The 22,686-nt window shown below is 39.0% G+C and overlaps 1 protein-coding gene across 8 annotated transcripts in view; it reads left to right on the forward strand.

The window, feature by feature from the left end:
* Positions 1–22,378, forward strand: part of MAPK10 (mitogen-activated protein kinase 10) — a 179,067-nt gene extending 156,689 nt beyond the window's left edge. For 7 of the 8 annotated variants that reach the window (XM_076337018.1, XM_076337026.1, XM_076337020.1 and 4 more), the window contains 2 exons: positions 315–392; positions 6,627–22,378. In XM_076337018.1, coding sequence (XP_076193133.1) covers positions 315–392; positions 6,627–6,769 — 221 coding nt within the window. In that variant the 3' untranslated portion in view covers positions 6,770–22,378. Of the gene's footprint in view, positions 1–314; positions 393–6,621 lie in introns of all 8 variants that reach the window. The other variant, XM_076337025.1, reaches the window with a different exon arrangement.
* The last annotated feature ends 308 nt before the right edge of the window (positions 22,379–22,686 follow it).

Consider the following 22,686-nt stretch of genomic DNA (forward strand, 5'->3'; position numbering starts at 1 on the left):
TCAGAATTTTACCCACAGTAAAAAGCACTGTATTACTGTGCTGCTTCATTTCTAGATAGTGCAGCATTAAACAATTCATGTGTTCTAGTTTAACCCTATTTGTCTCAATTCACCTCCAAAAAGAGATGATAGGAGAGGAGGGGAATAGAAGAGAGAGATCTTAGGCGAGTAGAGCTGTCAGACTTACGAAGACAAGGTAGGGCAGACCTAGGGAGCTCATGGGAGGGCTCCGACACTGTGTTTCATGATAGCTGTTTTGTTCCTGATCACAGGCACTGGTTCCCATTTGTAACTGTTGCAATTCTCTCTTCCAGAACTCATTTACAAAGAAGTAATGAATTCTGAAGAAAAGACTAAAAATGGCGTAGTAAAAGGACAGCCTTCTCCTTCAGGTACTCAGCCCCATTGAATAACTTCAGTGCGTTTTCTGTACTTACAAAAAGAGAATGGAGATAGCTGAAGCACTTGGGCTACACTTGCAGTTATGTAGACCAATTAAGAAGTTTTTATGAAACCCAGTGCTTCTAATGGGTTGACCCTGATTAATTGCGCTCCAGTGTCACGTTAATACTTAAAAATTGGTCTGCTTGCTATTTGAGATATAGTTGTTCTGGTATTTTCTACGGAAAGATCTGTGGTTACAGATTATATTCCTGTAGGTGGGGAGGCTTATCTCACACTATTATTATTATACTGCTTATGGATGGATAACTGAACTAACACTCTGCTAGATGATATAAGCAAAATTGGTGATGTTAGCACGTATCCATCTGTTGAACACACGACACCGCACCCCCCCATGTACGCATCTGGTAACTACTCTGGCAGTTTATCCTTTCAGAAGTCTGATAACATTAGAACAGCTTGCTGACAAGCTTGGTTGACAGTTCGATGAGAAGGGAAAGTTGTCTTCAAACACAGATTCTTAAAGTCCTGTCACAAAAAAATCACAACTCATTTTATCTGAGGAAAATTCACATCAGCAGTCTTTTCACAGAAATGCAAACTGTGACTGCCAGTACACAGAAATACATATTTGTGAAGGTACAGTTTCACTGGCAGACTTGAAGTGCCCAGATTTTGAGCACAGTGTTCCAGTAGCATTTATGGGTAAAACGGCCTTCTGCAGAGCCTTTCCTCAAAGTAAAATCATTTAATTCAGTATTCTCTGCATATTTTCAGAGAGATATTTTTTTTGCATTCTCATTTTTCACTTGCTAACTTGATGTTCGAACAAGAATGCATCATTAGTAACTGACAGGACAAGGGGAAACATGGCAACAACAGAGGAAGTTAACGAGAGTGCTGGATGGTAATATTAGAGCACTAGCACTGCACCTGGATTTTGACATCGATGAAGTAAGATATTGAAAACAATCCATTGTGTTCTTGACGAGTAGCAAACAAAGTATAGGACTTGCAGGTTTAATTTACCAAACTACTGTACCACCACCAAAAAGAAATCCGGGGCCCTGACAAGTACCTGATAAATCCTCGTTCTTAAATCTCTCTGGTGAGTTGCAGTCTGATTTATGATCAAGAAACATTGTAGTTGCTGGTTTCAGGAATTAACTACTCAGGGATTTCTCTGTATTCCATGTTCTGTTTTTCCTATGTGGAAGGCTTTTATTGTTTATGTAAAACATTTCCAAACGTACAAAATTGCCATTTCTTACCTGTTTTTCTTTTGCTGTACCCCTTTGACTGTTTTTGGATTGTTAGGCACCAACAAGTATAGCACCTATTTAAAAATTGCTCTGAGATGAGGCTGTTTTATGAAATGGTAGATTTCCTGGTTTTCATCACTTTGTGCGCCTGACAATTTTTTTCAACTGAATGAAATACTGAAAGAATGAGGTAAAACGAGTCACCAGTTCTGAGCATAAGGGAAATGAGGAAGACTACACACACGTTGCTCAGTGTTTATTGGTTAGTGTTCTTGGAAAGAATTCAGAAGGCTAAGATTTGGCGCTCTATTAATAATCACAGCAAGTAAGCAAGCTGGAGATGAGTTCCTGTGATTATTTGATCTGAGCTTTTGAGGAGACAGCTGAAGTTGTCCAAGGATAATAGTTGCCCATTGATAGTGCAGGCTACTTAGAGTGCCTGTGTTTCAGGGTGTCACTCACTTAGTGCTTCCTCTTGTCCTGTGAAGAATTAGTTAATACAACATACAAGCCTGAAATGTGGGGCTTGGGGGGAACCTCAAGTGCCCCTCGTGCTCATGTCCAACGAACAAAATCAACTGTGTCTAAAACTGTTCCTAAGAGATACTTCCACTGCCCGTTCCAAAAAAACCTCTGTAGGCTACCTTGTTTATTTTCAAAAAGCTTTTTGTATTGTCTTGCCTAAATCTTTTTTTTGCTGCAGTTTAACTCTGTTATTTCTTGTCCTGTCTCCAGAGAACACAGAGAACAGTTTCCTCCATCTTTCTTTCTGGCAGCTTTTAGCTCATGTAAATTCCATTATCGCATCCCTAATCAGTCTTCCTTCCTTTTGAACTTCACTACCCGCATCTTTCAATCTTTCAAACTTACTGCTTTTCTCTACACTTTCTCTAGTTGACTTCTATCTTTCATAGATCACAGTGTCCAAACCTATCTGCTTAAGGCACTAGTAGTGCTGAATTGAGTGGAAAGATTTGCGTGTAGGTGTGTATATATGTGTTACATAAATATGTAAGCAACATGTGCAAACAACATACGCATGTCCACATGCACACAATGTTTATACGTTGAATTTAATCTTAGATGGTAGGTTTTGCTTTTCTATTCTTTCTATGTCACAGAATTGCTAAACAGTTCTGTTTTATTTATAAATTCAGATCCTGTACCCCTTACTGACATGCTCGCTATTCAAACGGTCTATGTCATATCATTACTTGGCTGGGAGAATAAAAGTGATTAGAATAAAATGTTTTCTCAGTGGAACTCAGTCACAACAATACATGTGAGAAATAGCCACTAAATTTAATTAACCTTCAGGATTGTTGACTAATTCACACCCTTATAACATGAAGATATATACCTTTTATACACCTATACCCTCTCCAAAATATATATGTGGCTATCATACATGCATATGTGCATCTTCTGTTGAGGACTCCTTCTGGGTTCCACAGAAGATCTATTATTTATTTTAAATTACTTGCTTTACTAAGAAGTGCAGTAGAACTTTTCACTAGCAGTCTCAGGACTCTTCTGCTCTGTCATTTCTGAAGCGGAGAGGCAAAACATAGCAACTGTTTTATGCAAAGATATGGGAGGAGTTTACCAATACTGTTTTCTATTTGGTTAATGCATTAAAAAAAGCGTTTCTGACAGGTATTATCAAACAGGAGGTATTTCCATTAAATAAAAATTTAATATGGGGCTGTAGATTATTTAGAATTAAACTTAAGTTCTGTCTAAAGTAAATAACCTTGCTGCTGTTTGCAGATTTCCTCTGCTCTGATACCGCATACTATCTTACCTCCTCTCATGCTCTCCCCTAGTCTTCACTACCCAGCTATAGTTTCATACCTAACATTTTCAACTGTCTTCTCATTTCTGGATACTGAATATAGCAAATAGCACTGATCTTAGTGCAGCTTATTCTTAGCAGTTCCTTTTCTTGCTGAAAATTGCTCTTTTATTCTTCCCTTCCTGCCTTTTAGCTGCTGTCTGATTTGGTCAGTTTTGTTGCTATCACCCAAGAACTACTGGATACCTTTAGTAGTCCTCTTCTGTTGTGTGCAGAGCCTAAAATAAGCAGCTGATGGACTTGCCAAGAATTGCGACATTGGATATCAAGAGTTACTAATTCCACAATTTATAAGAAGCTGAGCAAATCCCCAAGACAGACACAAGGCTTTTTTGGGGGAACAGCAAAAGCTGCAGTTCTCCTTTCAGTTTTTTCCCCCACTTCTGTACCACTTTGCAGCTGAAGTCTTACAGGCACTTCCATAGGTGCTAAATACGGCTTCACAGGAGCCCTCTGAGGAAGGAATCCCTGCTTTACAGCAGGGAAGCTAATGTGTGGCTTAAAAGAGTAGCTGTCAAGTCAACAGCAGAGCCAGGAACAGATCCCAGGAGCTGTTTCTCACCTGATCTAACCTTTTGCTCTTTTCCTCGACCCTGCAGCCAGTGAGAAGCTTCCTGCCAAACAGCAAATTCATAAATGGGGCTCTTCTTTCTCTTTTGAATGAACCTCTGTCATTCCTGCACTGTTTCACCTGGCACCCAACCCTTCAACAAGGGTTGTAGCACCAGGGAGGTGCTGAGCATAGAAAATGAAGCATTACTTATTGACTAGGACAGCTTTTGGTTGGGTTTCTGAGTGTTGCTGCGTAAGTGCTGCTTTGTGCCGCTGAATTCTTTAATTCTGTCATTTAGGTTTGGTGTGGTTTCATTTGGGTTTGTGGGTATTTTGTGAGTCTGGGTGCTTTGGGGCTGCAACACAGTAACTATCAGGTTACGTGTCATGTCACGTAGAATTGTGCTGAAAGCTAGGAATAACCATAAAAATGCACTTTCCAGAAACTTATGGGCTGACTTGATACTTGCTGAAATGAACATAGCAGGGTTTATTGAATTCAGTGGTGCTGAATCAGACAGAGTGTAACAAAATCTTCACCTGTACAATTCCTGCAGCTATTTCTTCAGTTATTTTGCCTAGCTAAGTTGATCGCACATTCATCAAAGAAAGCTGCCCAGCAACAGTTTGATCAAAAGTCGATTGAACCTACTGGAATTCTTTCCATTTGATTCCTGGGACAGTATCCATGACTTAATGGCAGGCTTCTGTCCAGCACTATAAACATTTAGAAAGGTAATATATTGTTTAGTCATTAATAACATTAAATTCAGTCATATTTTGTCTATATCTAAATGCATTTGTCTTGACTGATTAGCATTTTCATAAAATGCCACATGGTTTAATAACATGTAAACATGAAGTAACAGTATTGTACTGGGTGATTACTGATCAATATGAATGAGGTACGTGTAAATAACTTAGAAAAACAAATCTTTTGTCAGAAAAGATGGATGATTGCTGTCTGCAGTCACCAGATGTCACTGAGATTGCTCTGTCTTTTTGCAGCATTTACAAAATCAACTATTTTGTTTTCCAAGTGTATCAGGAGAGTAAACTAATTTAAGGGTTCTTCTGATGCTAGAATATCTTTGTACTACTACAACAGCAGAAAGCAGTTCACATCTGGAGCTCTGAACGTGAGCGTATCTGTCTCTGTTTTGTGCATATTTATAGTGGATGTGTACAAAGGGAAGAAAAAGTTGAGGAAAATAGAAGAGTGGTTGGAGTTATGGTATGGGGGCTTGTTTTCTCAAAGTAATGTTTTTATTGCAAGCTGGAAAGTGACAGAAATCCTCTCCTTTTGCCCATAGCATCGTGTATTTTGCCTAGGCTGTATAGATGGCTATTAATATCTGTATTAAGAAATATATGAGTTTTGTAATTTTACTAGGTGTGTTTTATTAGGTGTGTTCTCTTGCTTTTCAAGGCAATAGATGTTAATTTCTGTCCATTTCGAGGAAATGAAAATCTGTAAAAGTCAGCCAGGAAAACTTTTTGGCCATAAGAATGTAAAGGCATCTGTCTGCATAACAAAGATCTGTGTGTCACCATGATTAGCTACAATTTCCAGCTGTGCAATATCATGCAAAATCACATACTTTATTGCAATGAATATTTAATGAAAATTAATGTATCCCTCTCAAACTGCAGACTGTTAATTTTGGTGGAAAGAGGACAACAAAACGCCTGAAAGTTCAGTGGAAAAAGATACCAATCAAACTGTTGTTTGCTACTCTGAGAACTTAAGTATGAGCTGAGGTTAATGGGCAGAGTGATGGTTGAGCAGTGATAGGTGCATGATAAACACATTCTTCACTTGGCTCTGTATTTATCACACAGTTATCTGCATCTATAGGACAGATAATTTCTGATAATATTCAGGGATATGATAAATGTTCAGTCACATTAATGATAATCTCATGAAGGTACATTCTTCGTTTCACAAAGTCAAAGTGATTTTTTGGATAATACCTGGTACTATTGTCATTTTACAGAGGACAGGTAAACTTGGATGCACAAAAATACTGTCACAACTGAAATCCTAGGCTTAGTCACTTAGTTCTTAACTAAGAAGAAGAAACCAGCCTTGCCTCCCCCACAGCCATCTTCTCTGCATTGCCACTGGGTGATTTGATGCCACCCATTCTACTAAACTACCTACAAGAAAACTGGGATTTTATGAGAGAGTATGGAGGGTTGGGTTGGTTTTTTAAATGATCTTGTTGGTGCCTGTGTGATCCTAGCAGGCATCTGATGTTTGGTGCTTTGTAACTCTACGAAGGCTAGAAAGAAGTGGAGTAATAGACACAACATGAGCTATACCTCTTCAAAACGGACTGTTGAGGGGGAGAATTTCCTGGTAAAATATTTAATATTATCCAATACCTAAAGTTTGTATGGCCCATTTTCTGCTAATGTTTGCCATTGTTTAAAATGGTCTGTATACTTACATGCCTGTTGCCACAGGGTCAGTATCCTTTGCTTTTTAAACTGTGAGACATTCTGGGGTTTCAGGTTTAATCACGTTGGTGTTCGTTTTCGTAGCACAGGTGCAGCAGTGAACAGCAGTGAAAGCCTCCCTCCATCCTCATCTGTCAATGACATCTCATCCATGTCCACGGATCAAACACTGGCGTCTGACACGGACAGCAGCCTGGAAGCTTCTGCGGGACCCCTCGGTTGTTGCAGGTGACTAGCCGCCTGCCTGCGAAACCCAGCGTTCTTCAGAGGATGATGTAATTTAGGAAGAAAAATTAACAGGAGTTAAGAGATTAAAAGGAAGAGAAATAAAATACAAAGATTTAAATGAAACAAACAAAAAAATCTTTTCAGCCTGCTTCTCCTACAGAGTTATGTAATGCAGCTAAGCTCAAGTGCGTATTTAACTTATAGTTGCTCTGCTTTGGTCTTCTTCTAATGATGCTTACTGGGGGAAAAAAAAAGGAACTGAAAACCCCTTTTTTTTTTACCCCCTCCCCATAAGATGCAAAATTAATGGCTGCAAAACCAGCAATCTGCAACTGTCCTTTTCACACTGGCATGACAAGGTGTGCAGTAGCCACTCTCAAACATACGAGTGTGTATCTGCCTTCACTCTCTTCTGTTGTCTTCTGCCCAGTGAGGCAGATTGGGATATACATGCATTTTTCTTCATATACAAATAGCACATACACACACATGCCAATAGAATTCTGGCAGTGTATGCAGCTGTGTGCCTATAGGAACACGCACATCTGCGTACGTACTTAGTGTGCACTCCTCAACTAAATGGCCCATTTCAGGTGAACTGCATAACTACATTTGTGATATTACCAGCATATATTCTACTTGTTCATTGATGAGGCTGGATATCTTGTATGAGGATTTGTGGAAGTGTAAATAACCACATTGAACTGGTTAGCTCCCTCAGACACTTGAAGATGTAGCACCAAAATTTCTGCTGAGAGTTGTATATATATTTTGAAATAATAACCAGTTTGTATGGAAAGAAGAAGCCACAGAGCTTCATAGAAAAATGTTTGTTTGTGAATGTTAAGACTTGTTGTTCTGATTTTTAGAGCAGATACGCCAAGCTAAGACCAGGTTAGAAGGAAGCACATGTATCTTTGCAAGCTACAGGGAACAAGAATGAAGGCTTTTTTATGCATGTCTAAGCCCAGAAAGATTTATCTCAGTAAGCAACTTCTCCTGTCAATGTTAAGTGAGTTATCATCTTAGTTCATAGATAGGCTCGCTATTATGAATTACATGTATGCTTGTATGTTAGGGGGTATGACAGGGTTGGGGAACGGGCAGATTATGATCAAAAGGACATGCAACAACTTGTATTTATTTTATGTCTAGATCTTTACTAGGTTAAATAGAGAAAGGGTATTTGCGGCCCACTCCCTCTCAGTGTACGTTTGTGGCTTAGAGGTTGTTTTCCCTTTAAATCATTTCCTTGCAGAGATGTCTGCTACTAAGAGAACAGGCCTTCTCTAGGTGCTTTTGGCTGTTCATTTGCTCATGACAAATCATCTGACTCCCCAGGAAGTTTTATCAGCTGTGTTACATGGAAAAGAACCACAGAGTGCACGGGTCTAGTATTTCTATATTCTAAGGAATACCAGAGGATATCAATCAGCTAGTGCGCTGGGCTGAAAGGATCATAATCAGGGGTCTTAGGCAGTTTTGACAAGTTCCGAAGAACCCAACAGTGACTGAATATCAAATTGATTTTACCAGGTATGTAGGATTCCCAGTGGTGAGTAACAGCAAGTGTTTTTACCAGAGAATGGCAAAACTCCACACAGAATTTCAGAACAACTGAATATTTTTCCAGCCAAAATAGCAATTAGCATTTCCCACTGCAAGGTCATCATTACCTGAGTTGGAAATTAACTAAAGTCTGAGTCATCTCTCCTCTTACCAAAGTGTGCCATGTAAACTGAAATAAGGTAAATCATACTCTAATGCTTTTCCAAATGTCAGAGAGAGAAACTGTTTAGAATATATTACTGGATATTTTAAATTCACTAATTCTTATGTATTCAAAATTCTACCAAAATAGGACTGTTCTATTAGGTGGCTTACAAGCCCGCCATTCGGTGGTAGGAAAAAAAATTGACTATCAAGTCAGATTTTGTTCAAAGGGAAGAAAGTAAAGAAAAAAACTTCTCTCCAGGGTGGGGAGGAGGGGAGATAAAAATTAAGTGGATATAAAATAATTTCAGACTTGGTAGGTCTGAGCTGTCTCAAAATTGCTGTAGGAAATGTTTTTTTTCCCCAGGTATATTTCCGGTAGATTTTTTTGGAAATTTTTTTGAGAATAAAATTAGGTCAATAATGTTCTAAAAACTCAGAGCAGTAATTGTAAAAGCAATAATTTACTACTGCTAAAAATATTTAGCAATATTCTCTCTTAAGCCATGAAACATCAAGTCGTTGAGTGATGTAACTCTCACTTCAAAGCCAATGATCATAAAAGTATTGAAAGGTAAACAGCAATGTTCTGTAGGTACGAAGGCAATAACACCAAGGGTGACTTCTTAGCAATAATGAAATGTATCACCTCCGGATTTAATTCACCATAGATATATATTAATAATATTCAGGTAACTAGTATCTGCTTTACATTCCTTAGTGTGCACCATTTGGGTGTGTTACTCAAAAAAAAAGTGTCTCAAAGAGGCAAAGCTGTATGTAAGAGAAACTGCAAAAATACCACAAACGTAGACTGTAGAAACTTGGAATAATCACAGTTCATTGCCAGTGATATTATGAAGATGTGGCATAGGCAATAGCAGAGAAGCCATTTATAGTAGACAGATGCTTACAGATCACCCATGTTTCATCTCTCGAAGCCAAAAAACGTGCTCGTAGTCCCATGGTATAATTCAGTCTTGTTTGGGTTTGTGAGCGCTGGGTGGAGAACCAATCACCATAGAAGATGTCCTAGTGATTGACACTAAATGAACCCACAACATAGAAATTATATAGCTTTATTCCCAGAAGCCCTGATTCCGCTAAGCACCAGTGCTTGTACAGACATTTAATGGAGAATATAGGGATGCATACATAATTTTAACTAGCATGTGTTTTTGTCCTTTGCTCAGCAGCAATTGACATCAGCATGTGCTTAAGTGCCTTGCTGAAATGGGGCCTAAAAGAATTACTGCATCTCTTTTTGTCCTCAAATTAGTTAGTCTCCTTTATGAAAAGCTCTATCTGGGGGAGGAGACTTGGGGCTGTCCACATTGGACACTAGAAAAAAGGCATCAAAAAGCCATCAATGAAGAAAAGCAATAGCTCTTCACAATTCTGATCCTTGTAAGTTCAAACTGAAGTAGCGACCATCGAACAGGAATAGTATCCTTTGTTTTGCTTTGTGTCAGGAAGTTGGTGCTGTCAGCTGATACCTTACAAGAATGCATGTACTCTGGAATAAAAGATTGCAGGGATGATGTTCTGTAGCTGTCTTAAGGTAAACAATTTTTTTTCTTTCAGATTCTAGAAGTTTTGATACCCTTTATTCCAATATTCTGTTCACTTTGATAATGATAGATGCTTTTCTTATTTTTCTTGCCAGTGATCTTTTAAATCTACCTCTGTTTAAAATGTTACTAAATAGTACTTGAGTAACAATTTTCACCTCATTCTCTGAGGTTTGCTGTTGTAAGCATAATTGCCACCACTGCAGAGATGTAGGAAATTGGGAAGCCAGAGATCTACGACACATGTTCCGAGGTATTTAGGCACTAAAGGGGCAATCAGAGAGCCTATGCCAGAAGTGGCATATCTTCCATCAGCATGAATGGCAGCTGGACACCTTGGTATTTTTGAAAATATGCCTAAGAGCCTATTGGTATCTCAAGTGCCTGAATACCTGAAGAAATTCTGTCCCAAGAGGCTTACTTAAGTAATGTAGATAGCCTTCAGCAGGGTGAGGAAAATGGCAGAAGCATCTTAACTATCAATGGCTGCTCAGAGCACTAGCTGCAAAAAATAGCATTGAGAAGGTAGAGAGGAAAGTTGCTGCAAAACATTCCTGCTTCATTTTCAGATGGAGTACTTCTGGATAGTATGAGAAACTAAAAAAGAAAAAAAAAGTCAGAATTGCTCTTAAAAGACCCTTCCTCCATTTTTCTTCACACTGATGAGTTTAAATGAGGATGAGGTATTGATTTACTTCAAGTTGATGCAAGGTTATACATGTTTTCAATCCGAAATTTTCTGTAATTTTTGAAATCAGTCTTCAGATACTGACTTGGTAGCTGGCATAGTATCTTGCGAGTTTTGACTATATTCCATTAAAATTTAATAGATCTTTAGAGAGTTCAGATATTTGAGTTGGTCACACACTGATTTATGCGAATCGCGTTGTGGTTGATAATCCTCCCATACTATCTAGAATTCCATGGCACAGATAGAATCAGGAATCTTAGTGAGCTTGTGTTATATAAAGTGGAGCTTAAATTGGAGTGCAAGTATGGTAACATGTCAAAAAAAAAAAAAAAAGCTACAGAAAGCCTGATCAGCTACTTCCGTAATGCACTGATGGTTTTCCTCTGGAAATCACCAGTTCCTGCATGATATTGGCCTCCAGAGATGACACAAGACAGATGATCGTGTCACTGTATCACTCTTCTAAACTTACAACAAGAATAGATTCATATATATGGTTTTATCTTCATATATATTGCTTTACCTTCAACCTTTGGGCTAACGATACTGAAGAAATTAGACTTGTTGCAGTGCCTTTAGGAAGTTTTCCAAAGTAGTGCTACTTAACTGATTGGGATTGTATTCTAATGTTTGTCAGTGAGCACTAGTGATTTCTTTTCCACCAACATATTTTCTCATGAAAAATATGCTAATAGTCAATTTTAGAACTGCCTGAGAGAGTCAGTTTCAGCAAATCTCCCAAATTTTTTATTAAAAAAAAAAAGGAAAAATGTGGTTTGAGTATCCTGAAATCATTGTAAAATGTAATTGGAATATTTTAATTCAAAATAACTTTTAATAGCCAATGTTAGCTTATTTATATTACAAACTTTGCAGTATTTCAAAGGATCAAAAATTATTTTAGTTTCAGGTCTATCTACATTTCTTTCTTCATGCTTATTGAGATTTAAAAATTTTGTGTGAATTCAAACATGCAAAAACAAACAAACAAAAAAAGGCATTTTGCAACAAATTCTGTGTGCTTCCAGGGAGAGCAATATGAAAGAAAACCTGCAGGGAAGAATTAGACTTTTCTTTTAATAGTCTGGCAAAAAAGTCTGAGTTAGTGGTTCACTTTAAGTTTAGGCTTTTGTTTTTCTTTGCTTCCGTACGTGTGTGTAGGAAAGAGAGGGAGTGCATATGGATGTGATTTTTAGAACCTGTGTTCTATTCATATTTGATCCAAGTTCTCAGTGTTGATTAAGAGCGTAATTGTAACATAATCACGCATCTTCAAGAACCTGATGGCTGTGCTTATTTGAACTTCCACCATTTTACAAGGGACACAGTTAACAAATTGCAAACTCAAGGTCATCTTTTTCTCACACACACACACACACACACACACAAAGAAAATCATTGTGCAGTAGGCTTGAATATTCCACAAATATGTAATGTCTTAATTAGTAAGATGCTTGGGGGAGCTGGGGGAATGGTGAATGTGTCATCTTCACCGATGAGCTGGAAAACAGACCTGTCCAGTGGAATTTAGTGGAATCTGCTTAGTGTATTAGGAACTTGCCAGTGTGGCCTGATATTTTTTTTCTTTTCTTTTTTTTTTTTTTTTAAATTAACTATTGATTGCAAGAGGTGAACTGTTTAACTTAATTTCTGTTCAGGCTCATTGACCCATGGCAAGTTTGAGTTTTAAAGAGGGTTTGATTTGACAAAAGAATGTTGAAAAACTTCAACTGGGGCTAATGGTGCCTTTTTACCTGAGAGCGAAAAGCTGACAAGCACATATTGAAGGAAGACACAGTCAATTTGGGAAATTAATGTATCCCTACCATGCTTATCATTTCAGACAGGTAAGCCTGTCTATTTTGCTAATTTTCACTGAACAGGGCCATTCTTGTCTTCTGGAAAGCAAGATATTTATAATGTAAATAGTTGTATTGATTTTTTTTTCCTTCCTCTGTAACTAATATGTAATAATCCAACGCACTATTTCTGTTAAATCTTTTACAATAAGGCTGCTGTATGCCTAAATATGGTTGACCTCTGACCTTTTCCTAAGTCAGTCACATGCTGAAAGGGAGGGTGCTGGAGGTTTCAGTGTACATATAGAACCATGTATATTTAGTAATTGAGTAAGTGGGACTTAAGGCCAGTATACATTAAGCCACAACAGTAACAATGCTCCAGATCTTAACTAGCAAAAACAACTGTTCACCTTGCCATGTCCATCCTGTAATAAGATCTAAGTTGCACCTGCCTGTAGTTCTGCATGATCAGACTTCAAAGTATAACTAACAAGATCTGTAATGTATCAGTGTTGATAAAAGTAGATGTAAAAAAAAAAAAGAAAAAAAAAAAAGAAAAAACTTGACCAACAAAAGAAAATCAACAACAGCAACAGTTCAGTATCAAGACTGGAAGATGAGACATGTCCGATTTTGTTGCGCAGTTATAGCTGAAAAGAACAACCAATGTCAGTCAGCATAAATGGACTGCAGTAGTGACATTTGTTAAGGAACCAACCTTATTTCCATACTGTTTTGTTCTTACCCTGTTTTCCTTTGACCATCTGTTGTTCCCTGTGTGTAGTACAGGAGAGAACAGGGCCTCAGTCATCAGTGTTTTATGGGTCAATGTTGTATCAATGATTTCTGATTTCTGTTCGTTTAGCAATTACTGAACTAAAATGGGAATCTCGTGTTCTCCCATGTGTCAAAAGGAATCCTGTCAGAGCTTCCTCATGAGGATACTCTTCTCACGGCTGTCTTGACTCCTGTCGGTTGAATGACTTTGCAGTGTTCCCAATAAACAGCACAACACAGCAAACCATATTGAGTGAGGGCTTCATTACATGTGTGTTGTGCATCTGTACTTTCACAGGGGCTCAAAGTCATGCAGGGACAGGACTCAATTGAAATATGGTATGTACTCTATGCATGACGCCTATATTACACCTTTATGACCTTATACTGGTAAAACTGCTGATCTTTACAGATGTGGATTTGGACCATCTTTTATTGGGAGGAAAGTTGTAGTGAACCTCGGTCCTTATCCCACAAACCACTTGCTCCTATCCAGAGCAGCTAAGTGGAAGTTAAAGCGGTGCGAGGGCCTTCTGGGGGGTCGTGCACAGGGGTGAATTTCATGCTGTTTGAATGTGATCTTGCCAAAAAGCCTGTATGTTTAGCAGGGGAGACTGTGACTGTTCTATAAGGAGTGTTTGTGTTGTTTACTTTAAAACAAGCTTTGCTAATTAAAATAGTGTATTCTGGAGTCCTATTTGAATGGCATGAAGGGTATCAATGAAGAAGATACAAAGTATGCTCGTACAGCTCTCCTGGCTTCTTGTTTCTTTTCCTTCAGCCCTTGCTAAAGGACACAAACAAAGCTGTAAACACGTGGAAGCTGCCAGGATTACAAAATCCAGTTAGTGCTCCTTCTGATGTGCTTCACAGGCTTAATCCTGTATACCACTATTCATTTAAGAAGCATTTACAGTGCTACAGAAACGTAAAGGCATCTTAATGCACGAGACTCAGACTTTTTGTCATTAAGTAGCTTAAGAGTTTATTCCTCTGGTTGAATTGACTGCCTAAAAATATTGGGGAAAAAATGACCACATGACTGGACAGAATGAAGAAAAACTGCCAAGTAAAAGCTAGTCCCTCTCCCATCTCTTCCACATTAAAAAATGTAAAACAAAATCAAGCCAACAACAACAAAAAAACCCAAAACAAAAAAACCCCAAACCACCATACCAATGGCAGTTACTATTTGGGGACTGATTTTTCACAAAGTTGAACACACTTCACTCCAAGTGAAAAAAGAACAAAAAGGAGAGAGGTGCTTGGAAAATGTTTTGGAAAACATTGCTGTTTTTCTCAATTCTTGCACAAGCTATCTGTGCCCATTATATTTCCAAGCAAGTCAAACCATAATACACAAAGGACATTTTTATGTTTGGATTTATCATGTGTAGAGATGAAAAGAAAAATCATAAACAGCCTTCTGTCAAAAAAATTGAAGGGGGGGAGCTATAGGAAAGAATGAATTAAAGCACCTTGTAAGCACTGTAAAGAAAGAAATTCTTGCAGTTGTTGGTACTTAAATGCCATTTCAAACATACTGTGCAGAGCTGGTACTCTTGCACTGACTTGCTAAAACAAGACAATTTTCAAGGTCTATTCTTCTCCCAGTTTATATATGCAGAGATTGGCTAAGCTACAACATAAAATACAAACCTCTGATTCGCAGTGGCTAGGGAATTTTGGCTTTGTGATTCTTACTGCAAAATGGGAAGGATAGGGACCAGCTTTTTTGCTTTACTGGGTACCTTTTGAGACAATCAACGATTCATCTTTTTTTGAGAGGTTTGCGCTTTTCAGGAGTCAGAATTTTTATGACCATATTTCAGTGATTTACACATCATTGAATCCAGATCTGAGGCTGTAACTGTGATTTAGCTTCAAATAACCCAGAGTCCTAAATTCCAGAAAACCTAAAGTTGTATTTGAACAGGACAGGTCTATCTTCTATAATGCTCCTTGGTATTCAGTGGGAGTACCTTTTGTAGCAACAGACCAGCCTTGGAATTTTTCTTCAGTCAGCTTGCGTGATGGCCTAAACATTTCTTGTTTGGTAAGGGGGAGTATGTGTTGCACGCTGATGAGCTGTAGCAAATCAATGGAATCGTCTGTGTTGAAGAAGAGTTGACGGAAGGAGATCAGAGCACCTCTGCAGAACTCCCCCTCCCGCTCCGCTTGAGGCAAACGAATGGGATGAAGGTCAGTGAACAACCTTTGTGCTCAAACTGATGAACATTCACTATAGTGTTGTGAGGCGCAGTTCACAGTCCCCTTACAGTATGTATGGCTGTTGTGATCTGCATGTGGGAATCACTTTCTAGTTTGATGGCAGAGTTGAAGTTCCGCTTCTCCTGTAGAACCCTCTGCTGGAGGCTGTTTGGCTCTGTTTCTATGTGTGTGCTGATGCTTAGAAAGCAACAGTTCTGCAGGCTCCATTCACTGCCCTGTGGCTGGGACTTTCTTCAAGTACGTACAGATAAAGACTGAGATTATCTTGCTTTTCAACATGCTCTCCCAAATCCGCTGTTAATGGTGTAGCTTGGAGTCTGAATTGCAAATCTGCTGTGCCTCCAAGAAAACATGATTATCAGTATAGTATAAGGAGCCAGGGAGGAAGTTTAGCTGGTTAAATTAATACCAATTTCCTAATCTATTTGTCTTATTTTGAAATCGACTGCTGGGAAGGAGTAAGTGTTGTTTGTCTCCTGATGTTTCCGTATGGTGTTCTGTCCACATTCCAGGAGCACTTATATGTGGAATAATAATTAGGGTGCTGGAGAAAATAGCTCTCTTTCTGAATATGTCTATTTAATGGATAGACTGGGGCTTTTGTAAAGTAAGTCCCATTATAGGGAGTGGCTGACTGTTGCTGTCTGGAAGATTTTAGCCTTTCTTGCATCATAAGCCTGGAACAAACAATGGGGGCATTTAATGTTTCTGTAGGCTAAATTTGAAATGTGTGAAATTATTCCCACCTCTACTTCACATCTAACATTGGAGAATAAGGAGAATTATCTTTGATTCTTACAAACTCACAATGCAGAAACTACAAAGAAGTAGCTGCTGCAACAAAATACCCTTTCCATTTTCCAGAACAATTAATGATTTAATGCATGGATGAGGTAAAAAGCTGTACAATGACCCCTTCCTGCTGTAACCCCAGCTAGGTAAAGATGTGTCTGATGTTACAAGATTAAGCTGTGTTAGTGATTAAGAAATTGATGGCAGATACTATGAAAACATCTTTAAATACTGATTTGTCATCAACAAATGTTCAGAAAGATTACCTCTGGAATTTTTTGTCTTGGAAGATATGTTTATGCTCATGCTTGCTGAATTTGTCCTCAGCATTCTCTAGATGATATTCCTGCTCTTGGAGTAATCTTACCTTTTCAGTTCAGTTGCATCATCTTAGAAGGGAAAAGATATGTTTTAAGTGTTCTCATCAGAATGCTAAAACACAGCTAGAATAAATGTTCACTTTTTGGTTTTCTTCTTTTTTATATGAATAATTATGCTAAGTACTTTAATAGCAAAAGTAAAAGTCCTGGAGGTACGTCAACACAGGGTGCTGTTAAATGTGCCCACCCCACACCTGTTTTCCAGAGAGCAGTCTGCCTTTCAGGGAAAGATTTGTGGATGTAGGTGTTCAGGGGGAATGGAGACTCTTTCTTAATGTCAGCCTCAATCCAGAATTAACAGGGTTTGAACACAGATAAATTCAGAGTATGTACAAAAGCTCTCTTCAGTAAAATTGGAAGTACTCTAGGGCCCAGCACGTAACTGAGTGGACTGAAGGATGAAGCTCTGGTTTTAAAATCAATTAATGTTATGAGAAATAGTCCAGGAATCAAACCTCATGTCTGAATACCATTGAATTTCAGAGTTCCAAGCAGCCAGAACATTGTCCAAATTCTTCTTCAAAAGCCTAACGCCATGTAACAGATCAGACTGCATAGCTGTGTTCTCAGAGCAGGAGTCCTCTGAGATTTTCAGTGTATGTCTTTCTGAAATGTCAGTTAGTTGAAGGAGTATTGTGATTCTCTACACTAATTTGTGGCAATGTGCAGACCTCTCATCTTTTTTTCACCAGAAAGGAGAAAAGTAACATCTCCTTGAACAACACTGCAACACAATACCATGCTGCTGACTGCAGGTTGGTCAGTGGGAGAATACTGGCCAGGTTTCAGCACAGTTGTACTCAGCAATTTTAGCTTTCTGACTCCGTTTTGACACAAGCACAAGGCAGGGTTAATGCACATGGCAATAAAATTACAGCATGTATTGCTAAAACAATTCATTTGCCAACAGTGTCATGTGATTTCTGAAATATATGAAGGAAGTTTTAATTTCTCTTTTTGGCCATAATTACTAGCATGAGCAAATTTGACAGGATAACCAACTTGTTCATCGGTTTTAGTATTGGGTTTTTAAGCCGTTAGCACAGAGACAAAGGTAAACACTCACATGTACTGCAGAAATTCACTGCCACTGCTATATAACACCGAATCCAGAGGCACTGTGATTCCACATCAAATGTGCACTGTGCTGCAACCAGTTCACGGGACCATCCAGTAACTGGGAAGAAAAAAAAATTTAAAAAATCAGAGTGTGCAGTGCAAAGAGTCTTTTTAAAGCTGATGGAGGAAGGCAACCATGGTTATTCCAGCTTCTGCTCTGTGTTAGATCAGCTCCCTTATCTCAGGTTAATGTTGCGCTCGTCTTACTCCTCTGAATGTGGTATTGCAGAGCTGTATAGACACAGCTCCCTTCAGCAAGGAAGACGCACGATACAGGTGAAGAGTGCCACCTAAAGGCAAAAACGTGCTACAGGCTCCAGCAAGAGCAAAATTGAGCGAACCCTTCAGCCTGTAAATCATCTGCTTGTTGCATTTCTTCTCCAGCCAGACTGACCCTGGACAGTTCATCGTGTACTAGATGGTCTGGAGCGTTTCTTGGAAAAGCATAATTCCACATTTTCAGTAAGTTTTCGTTAATTTTTCTTTGTTTTCCAATAGATTCTGTGTATGAATGTGTGTAAATCGCTCCCTGTAGCGCAGGGTACGACAAGAAAGATGGTCAAATGAGCAGAATTGAGGGGTAGATGACGATGGTGCTAAACTGATTGGGAGTGTGGGTAGATTTGGCCACCATCAATCTCTTCAAAACTATTTGGAGTCCTGGAAGTAAAAGGCCACAAAGAATTTAGGCAATTACCTTTTATGAATTTTCAACTGTCTGATCTGTGTCCAACTTGAAATTACATAGTGAAAACTTCTTCCAATAGAGCATACAAAGATATGTCCAAATAGACATGCTATGTAAGCAGATTTCTCTTCCCTTTAGATAGCTCAGCCATCAGACAGCATTACAATTGGACAACACTATCATGCTGGGAAATTGCTTTGTGTTAAGTTCTTTTCTCCGCAAATCTCTGCTCTAGTTGTTTTCTTTTTTTCTTTTTATGTCCACTTTAACAGAAAGGCATTCTCTGAACCATACCTTAAATATGCCTTCCTTCAATTTCTGGTAATATTAAACCCAAGATGGAGCTTTCTGACTTACCACGGTACCTTTTGGAACCTGTGCAGAACTTTTTTCTGGTTAAATTACTGTATTTAACACAAAGCAATTCCCAAGCAGGAAGATGTTGCCAATCTCTGTTTCCTGTTCTCTGAGGACTCCTCTTTGGTGGACTCTGCCCTGATGGTATATAGGCTCTCTCCAGCCATTCCACCTATACTTACTGAGATACTATAGATTAAAAAAAGAAAGGCATGTAGTGAAACTGGAGAAAAAGTAATGACACATCTGTAATGGTAACTGTTTCCTAAAAAAAGATTGCCATGGTATCTGAATCTGTCATTGACTCTACGTCCCGTGTTTCTTGCTTTGGAGACTGATGAGTCTTATGTCCAGTGTGGTGTGTAATGTAGTAACATCTGCCTTGTTATCCAGGAACAATCATAGAATAGTTTGGGTTGGAAGGGACCTCCAAAGGTCATCTAGGTCCAACCTCCCTGCCATGGGCAGGGACATCTTCAACTAGATCAGGTTGCTCAGAGCCCCATCCAACCTGACCTTGAATGTTTCCAGGGATGGGGCATCCACCACCTCTCTGGGCAACCTGTGCCAGTGTTTCACCACCCTCATCGTAAAACATTTCTTCCTTATATCTAGTCTGAATCTACCCTCTTTCAGTTTAAAACCATTACCCCTTGTCCTAGCTCAACAGGCCCTACTAAAAAGTTTGTCCCCATCTTTCTTATAAGCCCCCTTTAAGTATTGAAAGGCCGCAACAAGGTCTCCCTGGAACCTTCTCTTCTCCAGGCTGAACAACCCCAGCTCTCTCAGCCTTTCTTCATAGAAGCGGTATTCCATCCCTCTGATCATTTTTGTGGCCCTCCTTTGGACCCACTCCAACAGGTACATGTCTTTCCTGTGCTGAGGACTCCAGAGCTGGACACAGTACCAAACTATAGAGAGATCAACCTTGTCATAATATTAATTAGTCCTTATCTCTATAACAACTTCTTTAGCAGTGGAAACAGTCAGGAGTGGCAGACTGAAGAAAGAAATCACACGACTACTGTGAGTAATACTGCTCTAGGCTAAACTTTCTTTTAGATCTACACAATTGAACCTGATGCTCCCACACAGAGCAAACATTATAACATTTTAGAAAATGTTCATCTTGCAAAGTCACACAGTTTCTATCTTCTGTTTTTAAGCCTTTATTTATTAGGGGCTACTCCATCAGCTCAGGAAATGAGGTCTCTTAAAGAGAATAGCATTCAGTAATTATCACATCTCTCATTTCACCATGTCAGAGAAGCCGCTTAAAATGATTACATCCAAATTCCTGCTACATTGCCTGTAAGGAGTATATTACAAGTAAAGAAAAAAATGTTACTGCATCAACATTGCAACCTTGCTGTGAGGAGCTAATGACTTTGCACTTCATAGTGAAGTGCATGCAAGGAATTAATATTTTCATTGATTTGATGGTGTAGGAGATGTACAGTTAATATGCAGGGAACAGCAACATAATATAGTAAGTGCACACAAGCATTTTTTTTTCTTCACAAAAGAGCATTAAGTGGAAGAGCAGTCAGAGCAATAACAATATAGCAACTAACTGAAAAATTGCAATTAATTCACCAATCTAAATGGAAAACATTTCCTTACCAAATTTTTTGTAAAACAGAATCCAGTAAGGCCTGTCTCAGGCAATAAGCTTCTATCAAGTGTTTCTTCAAGTATGAATTACCTACTGTGTGTGCTATGTGTGTGTGAGTAAGTCATATCACAATGTTTAATATGTTCAAAGGCTAGTTAGGAAAGTAAACTGCTGCCTAAATATAGGCAGCAGTTGATTTAAATCAGTGTGGTGTTTTGGCGAAACATCCCTGGAAACATTTTGGCACAATAGCTTTTTCTTTTTTTTGTTACAACACAACACTGAAATATGGCCATAGACTTGCCCCCAGGTCACTGCAATGCAGAGGATATTTTATGTTCTCTTCCTCTCATTCTTTTAACTACTGAGGAGTACAGTTGTCTCAGTAGTAGTAACAAATTAATCTACCGTAGTGGCTTTTTTTGCAGTTACTCAAGTCTGTATGTGAGAATGCATTGGATGTTTTCAGGAGTTTTTATGTTGAAAGAAAATAAAGCAGGTTGTTAAGAATGTGGGATGATCATTTCAGACAAGCTGTGCGAATAACCAACATTAATGAACTGATACGCTATCGGACTGCTGAGCAGCTGGTTGAAACAGCTCTGATACCATAAGCAATTCGGTTATTGATGCTGTGTTCAGCATTTTGAGCTGATGAATGAATGCCTGACAGCCATGCTGGTTACAGTCATCACTCTTTTAGGAAATACCAAGCTTCATGAACACAATAGAACAAAGCAATACCTGCTAATTGGAAACAGTCTCCCTGTAGGCAAATGGTTGTAAATAATACCAAATCGGAACATCACCTTCAGCCCAAGTCAGAAGTTGGTTCAATACCACATGTGCTGTTGGAGCGTCAGGCTTTTGTAACCTTGTGTAAGATTAACCCTGAAACACCCACACACACGCATGTGCATCAGGGTAGGGAAGAATGGAGAGCTGGGAATGGTCAGCACATTGTCCCACCGTGTGAATACAGGCATGCTGGTTTTGCACTGCAGAGAAGCAGTGGATTCCCCATCATTCCTCTCCATGCCAGGAGGACTTCTCTGTTTCTGCACGGTGTTCTGCGAGCAATTGCTGGTTTGGGGGTTGTGGCCTTTGATGTAAAATAATTTGACTTGTAGGTTTTGCTTCAGTTGGCGCATGATGTTTTCCCTGAGGTTCAGTAATGCAAACTGAAATGTTTATTGTCACACAGGCTAAGAACTAGTCTTTGGTTTGCCCATGGGAGGCCTCTTCTAACTAACTCACATGGCCCTGACCTACCCATTCAGATAGTTTCAAACTTAAAAGACTAAGGCAGGCAGCTCTTAAGGCTGGGAAAGAAAATTACTATTCTTCAACTGAGCAGGACTTAAAATAGCAATTAAAAGAACTAACATAATGGTGATAAAAGTATGGGTGGTGTACTTTTATCCTTTAAAGTACCCTTTAACCCTTTCCCTCCACGTTCTTGACACACTGAAATCTCGTCCTCCCCTTTCAGGACAAAAATGTTGTAGGAGCAGAGTTTACTAGTGTGATGCATTACAGTCTCCTCCTCATCTCAGTCATGGATGCCACAGCGGTGTAGAGTTAAGACCTCAATGAGAAAAGGAGACTCAGGTACTTCCTGCAGTCATTCCTGCACCACAGACCCCATGTGTACATTCTCCTTTACTAACAACACCCACGCAGGTCCAAGGCTGTATCCCTTGTTAAGGCAAAAACTCCTCCTTCACTGTCTAAGAGGAGATTTGGCTGAACAAGGAGGTCAGAATCAAGGTCAAACCTTATATACGGATGGAGGCAGAGAAAGAAACTGTTTAACTGCTGAGACTAAATGTAATTATTTTCTGTAAAATAACTAAATAAATAGAAGCTCAAGCGGTTTTGGCTCATTTGTCTTTTGTACTGATCGTGACTGATTTTGTTCTGGTGTGAGATGGAGTTAAATGCACGGTTTCTCTACAGCAGTACGGTGTAAGAGTCTGACAGCCCCATCCCCTTCTCTGCTCCCTGAATTTCAACTCCAACCACCACCAGACTTTTCAGAAAAGTATAATAATTTCAGGAAATGACTTACCTATGTCTCCTATCCTGAACTAATTATATTTTTTTAGAAGGAAGAACCAAAAAGACGCTCAAGATTTTAAAGTTCCTCTGTATGAATAACTACTGTATGTATGTGATTGAAAA

The sequence above is a fragment of the Aptenodytes patagonicus genome, chromosome 4 (genome assembly GCF_965638725.1).
Source record: "Aptenodytes patagonicus chromosome 4, bAptPat1.pri.cur, whole genome shotgun sequence".
Taxonomy (NCBI): Eukaryota; Metazoa; Chordata; class Aves; order Sphenisciformes; family Spheniscidae; genus Aptenodytes; species Aptenodytes patagonicus.